The 13,140-nt window shown below is 35.3% G+C and overlaps 1 protein-coding gene across 1 annotated transcript in view; it reads right to left on the bottom strand.

Annotated features, from left to right (window-relative positions):
* Positions 1-13,140, bottom strand: part of ANKRD31 (ankyrin repeat domain 31) — a 187,962-nt gene that overhangs the window by 56,436 nt on the left and 118,386 nt on the right. The window contains exons 18-19 of the mRNA XM_051971339.1: positions 11,786-11,949; positions 8,013-8,109 (exon numbers count right to left, since the gene is read on the bottom strand). Coding sequence (XP_051827299.1) covers positions 8,013-8,109; positions 11,786-11,949 — 261 coding nt within the window. The remainder of the gene's footprint in view (positions 1-8,012; positions 8,110-11,785; positions 11,950-13,140) is intronic.

Genomic DNA, 13,140 nt, shown 5'->3' with positions numbered 1-13,140 from the left:
AACTAAGATGCAAAAAGGCAACATAATAATAATGGAGAACTTTCTAAACATAGAGAAAGAGGATTTGGGTTTGAATCACAGTTCTACTGCTTACTGTTAGTATGGTCTTAAGTAAATCATTAAGCCTCTCTGTGCCTCAATTTCCTCATCTCTAAAATGGTAATGCTGGGTAGATGGATCTCAAGATCTCTTCTGCTTCTAAATCTAAGACCCTGAGACAGGGAAGTTTAAATTAAGTCAGGAGACAGTAAGTAGTGTCAAACATTGAGTAATTTAGGAGGGCATGCAAGAAAATATTGGGCCAAAGAGAAAAGGCTTATTTTCTGTTTACAGCGATTCCTATCCTCTTCTACTCTCCTAATACTCTTCCCTTGGTTATGGGAACTAGGCGTCACTCTTGGGTTAGACAACAAAAATTGGGGCATCCAATATAGCTTTTTATCTGTAGCCCTCAAATGATTGCACAGAACAATCCTGTGCATAGAGAAGGAAAAGATGACCAGGAAGGCTCTTCTTTTGTATTCCCCAATTTTCCTGTTATCCCTAGAATCCAAATGGCTACGTGCTCAAAATTATTACTCGCTACTTAGCAGTGGACTAGTGGGTAGAAGACTCATCTTCATGAGTTCAAATCTAGCTTAAAACACTTTCTAGCTGTGTAGCTCTGGACAAGTCACTTAATCCTGTTTGCCTCGGTTTCCTCATCTGTCAAATGAGCTAGAAAAAGAAATGGCAAATCACTGCAATATTTTTGCCAAAAAAAGTTGGACACAACTGAAACAACTGAACAACAAAACATTTAGTAGTGACAAAAGATTCATTCCAAGTCAACATACTAAAGTTGGTGATAGAAAACCTATCTTAGAGAGAAAATAGGCCTCTACTCCCTCAAATTTTCAGCTGGACCACATTTTGCTACCAGAGGCACAAGTTCATGCAAAAAAAATGATTTTTTTTTTTTTTTTTTTTTAGCTTTTGTATACATGGGTTACAATTATTATTGGAGACTCTTGGACCTAATGCTAACAACCTCATTAATTAACCTCATTAAATATAGGGGTAGGGAAGAAGGGAAAAAGATTACTTAATGTTCTAATTTTTCAAACTCTTGAAAAGAAAATGAGTATCTTTTATTTCTCTTTCTCATTTCATTTCACAGTTTTATTTTTAACCATCTCTACATTCTTTTGGATAATTTCTATTTCCCTTGCCTCAGTTTTCTCATCTAGAAAATGAACTGGAAAAGAAAATGGCAAATTACTCCAGTAGCTTTGACAAGAAAACCTCAAACAGTGTCATAAAGGACATGACTGAAAATGACTGAATAATATAAAGTGCTTCCCTAATAATTATAACTAATGAAGATCTACACATGATAGATGGAATTAGTTGTCCCCAACAAACTTTGTCATAAGCAACAATTTCACAGTATGATCTGGAGAAACACTGCTGTTATGAGGAAGCTTCCTCTCTAAATATCATCAGAAAGCAGCAAGTGTAAAATGTAATTAATGAAAAATAGTCTTGGGGATTGTTAACATGAATTTTTTAGGATTTTTAAAAATCAGGCTTCAAAAATTTGAAAGTGGGTATTTGAGATTTTTAGCGGCTAAAAAAAAATTGTTAAGTGGAAGAAAGCAAAAGTTTCTTTTAAGTATAAAATTAAATGAAATGTAAATTAAATGGTAGTTGATAAAATTGTATCAGAATTTAATTAAAACTACTTAAAATTATAACTAGATGCTCTTAATTTCTTTTATTATTGCTCCATAGTACATATAAACTCAAATTTGCTGTGCAGAACTTTGTGTTGCCCTACCATCTATCACTTTGTTATGTTGAGAAAGCCTCACTGATTGGCTTATATGCAAAAATGAGTGCCTCTATTCAGCGGTGGCAGCTGCCCAAAGTACATGCATCATGCCTGCGTATGACTAACTAGCTAGAGAGCATACTTTACAAATTTGGCCCTATTAAGGGATGGAAACTTCACACTCAGTAACTAGACACCAGGAAAGTAATGCCCTTGATAGAGAACACAAATATCTAGTCACAAGAAAGATATATCCCTCATTGTAAATTAATAAATTGCTTTCTGGTACTAATCAGTCTCATGGGAATGACAGCAGTAGAAGCAAGCTATCTGAATGCCACATCCTCCCTAGATGGGCTGCATATCAAAGTTCTGTGCCTGCAGAGCTCAGAGACCTGACTATGAATAGTGCCATCTTGAAAGAGCCCGCCAAGGTCTCTGTGTGCAGTTTTGAGATAAGTCCATCTTCTTATTATCAATCTAAACCTGCATGTTATAATTTTTCTATTTCTATGTTCATATATATAATATTCCATATTCACAAAGATATTTGCCATTTAAAAATCCATTTAAAAACCTGAAATTTTACAAAGATAAAGTTTTAACTTTCTCTTTCTAAGCTGTGCATTCATGTTTCCCTGAACATAAGAATAGTCTTTCTCAATCCTTCTTAATTCTAGTGCTTCCCTTCTTTTAATTATTTTCTATTTTTCTTGTATTTAGTTTGTACATATAAGTTTGCTTGTTGTCTCCCCCATTAGTTTGTAAGCTCCTTAAAGGAAGAGGTTGTTTTTTTGTCTCTAGTTATACCCCAAGTGATTAACATAGTTCCTGGCATTTAACACATGTTTATTGACTGACAATATTATATTTATTTTCATGCCAATCACCCATTAGGCCTAGCATTTACCTCCAATTACAGCACCAAGGTATACTTAATGGGTGTCTTTCTTAAAAATTTTTCTTGCACAATGTGACAGATATGAAAATATGTTTAAAAGGACTGTGCATATTTAACCTATATCAGATTGTTGTCTTGGGAAGGGGAGAAGTAAAGGAGGGAGGGAGAAAAATTTGGAACACAAAACCTTACAAAAATGAATGTTTAAAACTATATTTACATATATTTGGAAAAATAAAATATGAGTGAGAAAAAAGTTATATTTTAATCCTAGTGCTGAGATTTGATAATACGTTTAATTTACTCCATCAGGCCTTCTTGATAATAAGGGAAAAGAGAAGAGGTAAGAATTCATTGCTATTACAAAATACCTACATGTGAAAGGATTGAGTTATTCTCTTAGTTTTACTATTATTTGATTATCTGTGGTTTGGGAGTAATCCCTTTTTAAAAAGCCTTCTGGACATTATATCAATTAAAAGAAAATTGACCAAGATATGAACAGACAATTTTCAGATGATGAAATTGAAACTGTTTCTACCCATATGAAACGGTGTTCCAAATCACTATGCATCAGAGAAATGCAAATTAAGACAACTCTGAGATACCACTACACACCTCTCAGATTGGCTAAGATGACAGGAAAAGATAATGATGAATGTTGGAGGGATGCGGGAAAACTGGGACATTGATGCATTGTTGGTGGAGTTGTGAACGAATCCAACCATTCTGGAGAGCAATTTGGAACTATGCCCAAAGAGGTACCAAACTGTGCATATCCTTTGATCCAGCAGTGTTTCTACTGGGATTGTATCCCAAAGGACCCACATGTGCCAAAATGTTTGTGGCAGCTCTGTTTGTAGGGGCTAAAAACTGGAAATTGAATGGATGCCCATCAATTGGAGAATGGTTGGGTAAATTGTGGTATATAAATGTTATGGAATATTATTGTTCTGTAAGAAATGACCAGCAGGATGAATACAGAGAGGCTTGGAGAAAATTACAGGAACTGATGCTAAGTGAAATGAGCAGAACCAGGAGATCATTATACACTTCAACAACCATACTATATGAGGATCAATTCTGATGGAAGTGGCTCTCTTCAGCAATGAGAGGATCCAATTCAATTCCAATTGATCAGTGATGAATAGAACCAGATACACCCAGAGAAAGAACACTGGGAAATGAATGTGGACCACAACATAGCATTTACACTCTTTCTGTTGTTGTTTGCTTGCATTTTTGTTTTTCTTCCCAGGTGATTTTTACCTTTCTAAACCTAATTTTTCTTTTTTCTCTTTTTTTATTATAGCTTTTTATTTACAAGATATATGCATGGGTAATTTTTCAGCATTAACAATTGCAAAATCTTTTGTTTTAATTTTTCCCCTTCTTCCCCCATCCCCTCCCCCAGATGGCAATACATGTTAAATATGTTAAAGTATATGTTAAATACAATATATGGATACATAGCTGTAGTGTGTTCAAATGTTGGAGTTCTTGTTCTTCTCAAAACACAGCCGGTTTAGCTTAGGGCCCTCCGAATATCTCCAAATCCAAAGATTCCAACACATAGCCATACAATTATTTTGCTGCACAAGAAGAATTGAACTTTGAAATAATGTACAATTAACCTGTGAAGGAAATAAAAAATGCAGGCAGACAAAGATAGAGGGATTGGGAATGCTAAGTAATGGTTCACACTCATTTCCCAGAGCTTTTTTTTGTTGTTGTTGTTGTTTTTTTTTTTTTGTTTGTTTGTTTGTTTTTTTCTGGGTTCAATTCATTACTGTTCTATTAGAACTGATTTGTTTCATCTCATTGTTGTTGAAGTATATAATGATCTTCTGGTTCTGCTTATTTCATTCAACTTCAGTTCATATAAGTCTCTCCGGGCCTTTCTGAAATCATCCTGCTGGTCTTTTCTTACAGAACAATAATATTCCATAATATTCATATACCACAATTTATTCAGTTATTCTCCAATTGATGGTGATCCACTCAGTTTCTAGTTTCTGGCTACTACAAAGAGGAAAATCCGATTTTTCTTGTGCAACAAGAAAACTGTATAAATATGTACACATATATTGTATATAAGATATATTTTAACATATATGAAATTACCTGCCATCTAGGGGAGGGGGTGGAGGGAAGAAAGGGAAAAGTTGGATCAGAAGTGTTTGCAAGGATCAATGTTGAAAAATTACCCATGCATATGTTCTGTCAATAAAAAGCTATAATTTAAAAAAAAAAAAAAAAAGGCAAGTTGACCATATTCTATAGGACTTCTTATATTCATGGTCCTTTCCCATTCATCACATCAATGTTTGCCTAACAAAGCATGTTTGCATCTAGTAAAAATATTTATGTTATTGTTGGTGGGAATTGTGAATATATCCAACCATTCTGGAGGGCAATTTGGAACTATGTTCAAAAAGTTATCAAACTGTGCATACCCTTTGATCCAGCAGTGTTACTATTGGGCTTATATCCCAAAGAGATTATAAAGAAAGGAAAAGGACCTGTATGTGCAAGAATGTTTGTGGCAGCCTTCTTTATAGTGGTCAGAAACTGGAAACTGAGTGGATGCCCATCAATGGGAGAATGGCTTAATAAATTGTGGAGAATATTATGGATATTATTGTTCGGTAAGAAATGACCAACAGGATGATTTCAGAAAGGCCTGGAGAGACTTACACGAACTCACGCCAAGTGAAATGAGCAGGACCAGGAGATCATCATATACTTCAACAACAATACTGTATGATGATCAATTCTGATGGACCTGGCCATCTCCAGCAATGAGATGAACCAAATTAGTTCCAAAGGAGCAGTAATGAACTGAACCAGCTATGCCCAGTGAAAGAACTCTGGGAGAAGACTAAGAACCATTACATTGAATTCCCAATCCCTATATTTTTGCCTGCCTGCATTTTGGATTTCCTTCACAGGCTAATTGTACAATATTTCAGAGTCCAATTCTTTTTGTACAGCAAAATAACAGTTTGTTCATGTATACTTATTGTGTATCTAATTTATACTTTAATATATTTAACATCTACTGGTCATCCTGCCATCTAGGGGAAGGGGTCGGGGGAAGGAGGGGAAAAATTGGAACAAAAGGTTTGGCAATTGTCAATGCTGTAAAATTACTTATACATATAACTTGTAAATAAAAAGCTATTTAAAAAAAGAATATTTATATTAGCAATCAATAAATATTTTGAGAATCTGCTAAGCTATTTTAGTATAAAACTTCCCCCACATACAGGCTTTCATATATAGTCAAATTTGTTATTGTGGATTAATTATGAAATGCAATAATGGTTTCTGGGATTATTTCTTCCAAATTTTCTTATTACTATCAAAGATACCACCAACTTCCTAGTCCTCCAAGCCTGCAAATTCATTGTCATCACAGACTCCTGACTCAACATACCCCATGTGTCCAATCTTGATTCTTCTTATTTCCACCTACACAATATTTCTCATATATGTCCTGTTTTCTCCAATTACATAACCACCACCTTGGTGGGCTCTCATAAACTCCCATTTGAACTACTGTAATGGCCTTCTGGTCAGATCCTTGCTTCCCCAAGTAACTCCCCTATCCTGATTTGTCTCCACTCAACCTTTAAAGTGATTTTCCTAAAGGGAAAATCTGACTACATTATCCCCTGACCTAATCATTAAACTCTAGTAGCTAATAATGGAGTTATCTCAAAAATGTCCTGTTTTGTATAATTTTTTTTTTACAACCTTTTTTACAACCTGGCCCTTCCTACTTTTCTAATCTTGCACTGTTATGGGCCAGAACTCTGAATTTGAAACAAAGAATTCTTACAAGGTACTATAGTCAGTGGGATTAATAGACAATAGTTATTTAATTTAGCATGGTTCAGTATGATTGACTTAATCCTACAACAAATAATGGTTTCCTAGTGCTATAATGATTGGTTTATACTCAGTGTAGAGCATATAAGCTAGAGGCCTCAGCTAGGTTGATTCGAAAAGATTCAGAGGGCAGAGAAGACAGGCAAGATCTCAAGCTCTCAGAACCAAGTAAAGAGGTAGACGCCTTTAAGAAAACTAGCCTCAGTGAAGGAGATAGGACTTTGAAAGAGATAATAAAGGATTTGGACTTTAACCCCTGGCTACTCATGTGGTGATTACTGAACTGAAACGAAGGCTGTTCCCAGAGACCCCAAGGAAACCAAACGAGAACATTATATTATACTTTACCTCCTTTACCTTACGATTTAGCAACATTAGCTTTCTTGTTGCTCTTCTCACTTAGCATTTCATCTGCCAAGTAAGTATTTCATTAATTATCTTCCACAATACGAATGTTCTCACTCCTACTTTTACCCAGGTCCCTAAGCTTCCTTCAGGCCCCTCTGCTAGAGGACTTTTCTCTTGTTCCTACCTCATCTCCCATCTAGTGTCTGTCCTCTGAGATGACTTTACATTGACTTTTTTCTATATCTTACATGTATTTATCCTTCCCATTAGAAGGTGACCTTCAAGAAGATTTAACAAATTCTAAAATGAATCCATTATTAAGCTTAGGCAGGGGCAGTGCATTTGCCCTTCTTTATACTCCTCAGTGCTTAGTAGCTAGATGGGCACAGAGTTAAGTAGAGTGCTGGAAGTGGAGTCAGGATGACATGAGCTTAAGCCCAGCCTCAGACATTTATTTATTGGTGGTTAAGCAACTTAATCTTTGTCTACTTCCGCTTTCTCATCTGGAAAGTGAGGTTAATAACTGCATTTACCTCTAAGGTTGTTGTGAGGATAAAGTGAAATAAAATTTATAAGGCACTCCACAAACCTTGAAACACTATGTAAATGCTAATTCTTCTTATTGTTATTATTGTTATACCTATCATATAGTAAGCACTTGAGAAATACTGACTGACTAGTAGATTAGTGAAGGCTTACCTATGCAGTGGTGGCATAGCAGTCACAGTCATTATAATGACTCAGTGCTGTAATCAGTCATTTAGGGGAGAAAGACATGAGGGCAGTGATGGAGGGATAGAGAAACCAACATGAGGAATATGGACAATAGCATATTAACTACTATTTTGTATTATGTATGCTACTGATTCCTTCCAATACAATTAATCATACAATTTCTTCTTGCCAATCTGTTGTTGCATGTTTTAACCGAATTAGAATAATGTCTTTAGCTTTTTCTTATGACTCAGCAAATGCCATCCAAAAGTAATTCTGGCTGGCACAACAGGACTGGCATTTTCTGTCATGAGCTATATGAAAGATATAAATTTGACTCACCATGGGAACTCCTTCTTTTGTTGAATCTTGGTGTGAAAATGAAAGTGGACCAGCACTTTTAGATTTGCAGCAAGACTCCTGTTTTTGTCTTTTTGACCTTGAAGGTTTTTCTGCTTTAATGAAAAATAAGATAATATAAGTATATATGAGCTGAATTCCTCTTTACCTGCTATAATAGAAATAGAAATACCACCACTGAACAAAGTCTGTGACTAATCATAAAATTTTGATCTTAATTAAGAATATTAGGCCAGTTTCCTTCAAAGCTCAGTTTAAGCTGATCTATGGGAGATCTTTCCTGATTCCCTCAAATACTAGGGGTTTCCCTGCCCCACTCACCAAATTACCTTTTATTTTGTTTATATTTTGTGCATGTGCATATGCTTTCTCTCTTAATATGTAATTTCCTTGAGAGAAGGGACTATTTCATTTTTGTCTTTGTTCCCAGCTATGGTTGTTCCTTTTGGTCCCTTAGTGCAGTTCTAATACATAGCAGGCACTTAATAAATGCTTGATTATTGGCTGACATATTAATTCAGATTAATTAGGTAAAGTCTATTTTAGAGCAATGGCCAGTTTACATCATGGAATATATGTAAAGAAATACTGTTAAATTACTTTCAAGTACACATAGAAAATAATGGCTAACAACATGTAGTCGGGTCCTTCAGTCCTACATTGTTATGAACTGTTGTTCCTCCTTCATTTTCAAAGGCCAATGTCATGTGAATGATGCTTCAACTTGCCTATGAATTGATTTTAAGTGAAGCAGAGTTGCACAAAATCCTCAGCTTCACTCTCTTTTCTAGTAATCAAAGTTCAGTGCAGGACAAAAGCCAATTGATTGGGGATGCCCTGGGGATGCCATAGGTGACCCTGGCATCCCGGATGTGTAACCACGCTCTACATGCTTCACAAGGACTTCTTCAGCTGCCTTCATGGCCATTGGAACAAACGGTTCTCATTCACACATTACTCCTGGAGGGAAGTCTTCACATCCTAGGGTAGACATTCCCCAACTTTCTGACAGATCTGTCAGTTATACCCAACCTGTTTTAGCTGATCTGCAGAGAGGTCACCAGAATATAACTACTGCAGCACTTGCTGCAGCTTCTTGGAGCCATAGTTGAGAGCTAGATGATGGTGGACATATAAGATGAATAAGCAGCCCTTTAAAGGGCTTGGCAAGCCTTCATCCCAAAGTGTTGGTCCTCCCTGAACATGCCATGCATATATATGATAAACACATGAATATCTATATCTATACAAATATCTGCTATAAATATATGTGCCATAAATCTTTTATTACTTAATTCATAAAGTGTGTTCAATTATATATGGATATGGATTTATATTTGTCTGATTTCTAATTTAGCTGCATCTAAGAAAGGTCAGTTAATCTCTTCAACCTCAGTTTCTTCATCTGTAAAAGGGAAGTAACCTATAAAATCCCTTATACATATATTTGTAAATTTATTTTTCTATTAAATTTTGGTATGTTGTTTCATAATTATTTTTTTCACATAATTATTGTTTCTATAATTTGTTCTTTGAAACACTCCCTATTTAGGATTTCATTATTATATTCATGAGGCAGCTATTCAGCACAATGGAGAGAGTGTTGAGCCTAGAATTAGGAAAAACTGAGTTTAAATCTAATTTCAAATATTTACACAAAAGTTTTTTAAAAGTGGTTGTTTTCTACGTTCCTTCTTATTTCTTTCCTTCCTGTCCTCCTCCTCTCCTTCTTTGCTTCCTTCATTCTTTTTCTCCTTTCTTCCTTTCTTTTCTTGCTTCCTTCATTTCTTTCCTCCCTCTCTCCTTCCTCCAACTAGCAAGTTTAAAATAATGGCATCTGAATCCTTTTCTTTTCTGTAGTGTTTAACATATTTACCTCATTAAACCTTTCAGATATACTTAACCAGAAGCTTTTTTGAGTGTAAGGCTCAAAAGTAAACTTCTCCCTTCTTCTCTAATTCACACTCTGTCAGGAAAACTGATTGGTGAACTAGTCAAGTGCAAAGTCTAGATTGTGCTTCTGTATGAAAAGTTCATGAGCAGTATTACATACTTTCTTTCCTCCTCTAAGACCAGATCAGCCCACACTGAAAAGGTACAATGGCAAGCAGGAAAAGAGGCAGCCCAAAGTGGTGAAGGTGTCATAACCTGTGCTGTTTTGTACAAAATGAAAAATGAGATTGTTCTCAAATGTCTGTGCACTTATAGGCTTATGGGATCCAGAGCTGGGAAGGACCTTGGCAGTAATCTCATTCAATCCTCTCTTTTTATAGAGGATTTTTATAGATTAATAAAATGAGGCCCCAAAAGATTAAGTGAATTTTTTGAAAAATCTCAGAAGGCTTAAAGTGACATATTCTAATATAAGTAACCCATACATTTTAAGAAATAATGCCTCATAAAACATCTACACTTAAAACTCATACATATGCATTCAAAAACTTAATTTTTTTCCCTTACTTTAAAGAAATAAGTTTGGGGCAGTTAGTTGGTACAGTGGATAGAGCACCAGCTCTGAAGTCAGGAGGACTTGAGTTCAAATCTGATCTTAGACACTTAACACGTTCTAGCTGCGTGACCCTGGGCAAGTCACTTAACCCCAATTGCCTCAGCCGAAAAAAGAAAAATTCGTTGTAATCTTTGTCTGTTATGATCTTTAAAAAACATTCTAGCTATTAGTAGTAACCACAAATGTTTGAAAAGCATCCCCAAATAAATCTTCAATCAACTTATAAGTATTTATTGAGCATGTACTCCTGTGCTAAGTAGTGGAGAATACAATTGAAAGAACAGCATCCTCAAGGAGCTTACATGCTGACACAGGGGACCACACATTCAAGTTGTTTTTGTGTGTGTGTGAAATATTTCAGGTATTGTTTGCCTCAATTGCTATCTAGCCTTAATCACTTAATGGGTACAGCCTCAGTCAAACTGAGATGTGTTGAAGATCTTAGCTTCAAAGGGCCAATTTCATTCAGGCTCATCTCCAGATCTATATTTTGCCACTGGACCCAGATTGCTCTGGAGGAGAAAGTGAGGGCAGGTGACCTTGCACAGCTCTCCCTCATTTGAATCCAATTCACTTATATATCATGGCATCACCTCTCCAAAATCATGGTCCTCTTAGAGAATGAAGGACAAACAAACAGGATATAATTATTAGGATTTCAGTTTAACATAACACTAATGTAATATGAACTAATGAGCTGGAAATTCAACCAAATGTGGAAATGCTCATTTCCAAAAATAAACAAGTTTTTCACAACTAAATGTAAGAAACACCTGTCTTTGATACAAACAAATAATATTACCAGTGTAAACTCTGCTTTCCTAAGCCAGGGGTTCTTAACCTGGGCTTCACAGATTCCCAAAGGGTCTATAAAGATTTCATGAGGTCTGTGAACTTGCATGGGAAAAATTATTTCACTAATCCTTAATTGAAATTTACATTTTCTTCAAATATGAATGTAGGTAAGAAATATTTATTCTGAAACAGGGTTCATAGGTTTCACCAGACTGCTATATGGTTAAGGACTTCTGGCTTGAACAAGGATACATCCACACACACACACACACACACAAATATACACACATACATATATGTCTTTATATGTACATACATGTTTATATATGTATTCGTGCATAGTCAAAGATGTATGTAGATTTGTATCAATGTATATGCATATATATGGCAACATGGGTGTGAAAACCCCGTGTGTGTGTGTACATATATTTAGTATATGTAAGAGAATAACAACATACCAGTGACTTTATTGTGACAAATATCTCTAGTTTCATTTCCATTCCAAGACTTCAGCAACTTCTTCATCTTTTCATCCTTTGCTCTATCTAGGGCACTCTTTTGATCTCCATCCTTTTGATTAGGATTTGCACCATGTTGCAGCAGGAGTTCAGCAGCCTAGAAAGGGTTCTTAAAGTTCATCTTCATATATATATTAGCAATAATAACTGCTATCATCACATACAAAATTAGGTTTTAGAATTTTGGTCAATAAATTCTGCCTACATTTTGATGCCTATAATGATAACTCTAAACATATCCATTTCCTTAACATGGCTTGTTTATCAACTAAACAGAAAGGATTTGAAAGCTTTGCAATTATTGCTCTAAATGCATTAAAAGGATTTGTGGCAAATCACATGTTGTACTATGCAGACCTGAATATTGGTCACTTGTGAATTTGGAAAGTTATGCAATGATCAGTTCTTAGGAATAAACACTGCAGTTCAACACTGGTTCAGAGCAGTTTTCTACATGGTATAATTTTAAAACTGCCTCAGCTGTGTAACATACATCCCTAAAGACCTTTTCTTTCACCTATATTCTCCTTTCCCTCTCATCCCAATATGGCCTGAAATTTCTAACTTCAGTCATTCTGGAATAGATAGCAAAGATGTGTGAATTTGATCACTAAGGCTGTCCCCAAGCAACAACAAATAATATTCAGAAGGTATGCTGAAATTTTAGGTAGAAGTGGTCAAGCAGTTAAAAACTGCCTTCAGCATCTTCCTTCTTTCCTTTTTAGCACCCTTTCTTGGCAATCTTTCCTTCAGCGTTTCCACACATTTACGTATTCCTGGTTATCCAAATTATTCCATACTAATGTTACTTTCAGTTCTAATCTCACTGGATAGCACTCCATGCAAACGATTGATTTCTTTTCTTTTCTTTTAATCAAAGGATATCTATTCTATAGGCTCTAGCTACTTGTCAACTAGCTAACATTCTAGAAACCAATCTAGTATATTAATAATTGATAAAGTACTAATATTTAATAAGGAATGAATGCATTTCTCTGCAGTGTTTACTATCATCACTTGATAGGTTTAGATGTCTAAGTTCAGTTCTCAATTATTTCCACTCCCAACATTTGCGTGCAGTTAGGGTGTATTTCTACCAGCAGCATAGGATGATACCCTATTTATGGTCCTGTGGTCTGACAATGAACCACAATTTCCTGTAGGCATTGTTAGTTGAGAGAAAGATTAATGTGTTTTTTTTCTAAATGAATAGTCTACTAAATATGCTACCCTTTAAAAAAAAACCTTAAAATGAAACTTTTTTTTAAGATAGCTAAATACTTTTCAC

The sequence above is a fragment of the Antechinus flavipes genome, chromosome 1, assembly GCF_016432865.1.
Source record: "Antechinus flavipes isolate AdamAnt ecotype Samford, QLD, Australia chromosome 1, AdamAnt_v2, whole genome shotgun sequence".
Lineage (NCBI taxonomy): Eukaryota > Metazoa > Chordata > Mammalia > Dasyuromorphia > Dasyuridae > Antechinus > Antechinus flavipes.
The sequence above is the reverse complement of the archived record's forward strand: the minus strand, read 5'-3'. Positions and strand labels throughout refer to the sequence as shown.